The sequence below is a fragment of the Cornus florida genome, unplaced genomic scaffold (genome assembly GCF_030987335.1).
Source record: "Cornus florida cultivar Cherokee Brave unplaced genomic scaffold, ASM3098733v1 CherokeeBrave_3.0.0_Hap2_Chr04, whole genome shotgun sequence".
In the NCBI taxonomy this organism is placed as follows: Eukaryota; Viridiplantae; Streptophyta; class Magnoliopsida; order Cornales; family Cornaceae; genus Cornus; species Cornus florida.
Window position 1 is genome coordinate 68,949,489 of NW_026775574.1, and position 2,834 is coordinate 68,952,322.

Here is a 2,834-nt window from a genome sequence, read left to right on the forward strand (position 1 = left end):
AAAGGGTGTGATAGTTGGGTGCAGGGTGGCTTAGAGTCTGATGCTACATACCTACGCCATTTAGAAGCCCTGTGTATGCTATTCATGCTCTCACTAAGTTAAGTAGTTTTCATGTCAGCAGTGAAAGTGTGTCGTCCATAAACCATTGCCCATTTTTCTCTTACTTCAAATAACTCTTTCAACTATTTATTCTCTTTGAGACTATATTTATCTAATATACTTTCCCACGCCAATAGCTATTCATCTTCATCTTCATAATCATACACACAATTGCCAAAATCATGAGCAAATTGGCTTGATGCATAAATTACATGGCTCAGATTCTTCGCGGCATTTTGATAAATATGCCAAACACATAGCCTATGTTGAGATTCAAAAAATACTTCTGATATTGCTTTAGCCATTGCAGCAGATTGATCTGTGATAGACTGTTTTCCAGACATTGCACCAAGAAAAGTCTCAAACAACTACTTAAATGATGCAGTGGTTTCATCATAAAGTAAAGCTGCACCAAATAAGACTGTTTGCTTATGATGATTCACCCCAATAAATGGTGCTAAAGGTCGACCATATTCATTTGTCCGATAAATAGTGTCAAAACACGCAACATCTCCAAAAAGTCCATAATCACTAATTGAGCATGAATCCGCCCAAAAAATATTAGTAGTCATATCATCCACATCAAGTTGTAGTGAGTAAATATATGATGGATCCCTCAGCTGCATATTATGAAAATACTCTAATATAGCTCCAGTATCACCTTTTTCCATTGCCATATTTCGCTTTCTATTTATGTAATTTCGGTAATCCTTATCTAGAAAACCAAAATTCTCTCTCCCCCCAACTTCTCTGCTCATCAACTCCATAGATGATTTTATTGGTAATCCCGACCTGTCTGCATCTTCAACATGTGCTTTTTGAGCCTTTGAAATACTTCGATTAACTCTCAACATATGTTTCATGGGGGTTCTAACCAAGTCATGATTATGACTTTTGTTCAATGACACAACCTTGAATTTTCCATTATTTTGAAGTAGACAAGTCACTTGAGCCTCACAACCAACTCTAGTTATGGGTTGATGGTAGGAAGGATTTTTTCTTCTATTCTCTCTTCTTTTACCTTCTTTTAAGCAACAAAAGGTAACCCTAGTAATAATCCCATTTCTATTTTTCCTGTGATGATTTCTTCTTACATCGAAACCAAGTTTACTACCATAGTTGAGGTAGAACTGGTATGCGCCCTCATCTGAACTAAACTCCATTCCAAGTTCTGGTTCATCCTTTTTTTGTTGAATTTCTTTTTTTGAGGAACACTCATTAGGAGGAGAAGGACAATCATCTTCCATATCAACTTCACAACTATTCGATGGCTCACTGCTTAAGCCTATGTAATCCATCTCCTGCATTAGTCACTGAATACAGAATTTTTTTTTTAACATAATTAAGCTTGAATTAAACTCATTTTTAACAAAAATTCAACAATAACCATACTTGATTTAAGCTTTTTGAAAGCAGAAAAAATAATTTGCATTGAAAAATATAATGTTTGAACATACCTACTTCGAAAAATGCCAATCAATCCTTGCTAAAACCAGAACATTGTCTGAAATCAATGGGTTGCTTCCTAGAGTTTGGATTTGTGAATGGAGGTGATAATGTAACATGGAGATCTGAGCATGATGTGAGAGAAATAAAACAAGGGTAAAATTTTAAGATCAAAACAAGGGTAAATTTCTAACCTTCAAGGAAAGAACATGAATTCATTGTAATGCATAAACGAAAATAAATAAATGAATAAATAAATAAAATCCTCAGACTGACATTTTCTTTAACCATGTTATGTCCTTTCTCACCGATTTTTTTTCCTAACTAATTCTGGGTCATATACGTATATATAAATATATGCATATAATTTATACACAACTATAAAGTAAATATAATTTCTTTGATGACAGATTTGGGTAGCAGGCAGAGGTTGAGGAGAAGAATTAAATTGAAGGGTGAGGATGTGTTTTCAGAAAGGGAGATTGAATCATCATCATAAAATGCATGTGAATTGCAGAAGTAGATTTAGATCATCATGGATGAAGTACCTGGTTCTGTGGGGACAATTGGTTGCCTTGAGATTAGGGTTTCTCTTCTGCTTCTTTTCTACAGCTTCACTGATGCTATTCTACAAACTTTGTAAATTGCATCATCTCTGATTTACTTTTCTAGTTCGTGAGCTTCCGTCTCTGGTGAGGGCAATACATTGGGAGATGGGAGATTGATCTGATAAAGAAAGGAAAACATACGGGATGGGAGAGAAACAAGGAGAGAGAAATTAAAATGGGTCGGTTAAATGGGTTATACCCATGTTTTATATTTTTTAATGCAATGGAGATGTGGCAAATTATGATTGGGCCACGTCATTATGGAGGACAATTCTTGTCCTGATAAGGCTGGACCCAAGCATTACTCGATACCAAGCACTTAAGTTCTGCATTCTTAGTTTCTTATTCTTTTGGATTAATGGGTTTCATTGTAAATCTATTGGAGATGTTGTGGATAGCTTGAGGGTATAGAGTTTCCTTTTTGTGTTTTTTGGCATTTGTATATGAGATGCGCTCCTCCATAAGTGCACTTTGAAGGAACTTATTAAAAAAGAGAGAAAAAATTTCATGTTAGGATAACTGTCCATTAAAGTAGATTTGAGAGTTTTGATGGAAAGCAAGAGGACATAGGGTATAAGTCATAAACCTTGCAATTAGCCATAAGCCATGATTAACTCATTTTTTTATCCTTAAAAAGCTTTATCCTCCTACCATACCGATTTAGATGAGAAATTGAATATG

General features: G+C 34.9%; 1 protein-coding gene across 1 annotated transcript; it reads right to left on the bottom strand.

Annotated features, from left to right (window-relative positions):
- Positions 1-467: 467 nt before the first annotated feature.
- On the bottom strand, positions 468-1,406 carry LOC132305068 (protein FAR1-RELATED SEQUENCE 5-like). The gene has a single exon (XM_059802755.1). It carries the CDS (start codon positions 1,404-1,406, stop codon positions 468-470), a length of 939 nt encoding a protein of 312 aa, XP_059658738.1.
- Positions 1,407-2,834: the final 1,428 nt, after the last annotated feature.

Excerpts from the sequence above, each read along its gene's own strand:
- LOC132305068 (XM_059802755.1), bottom strand. The coding sequence starts at position 1,406 with ATGCAGGAGATGGATTACATAGGCTTAAGCAGTGAGCCATCGAATAGT.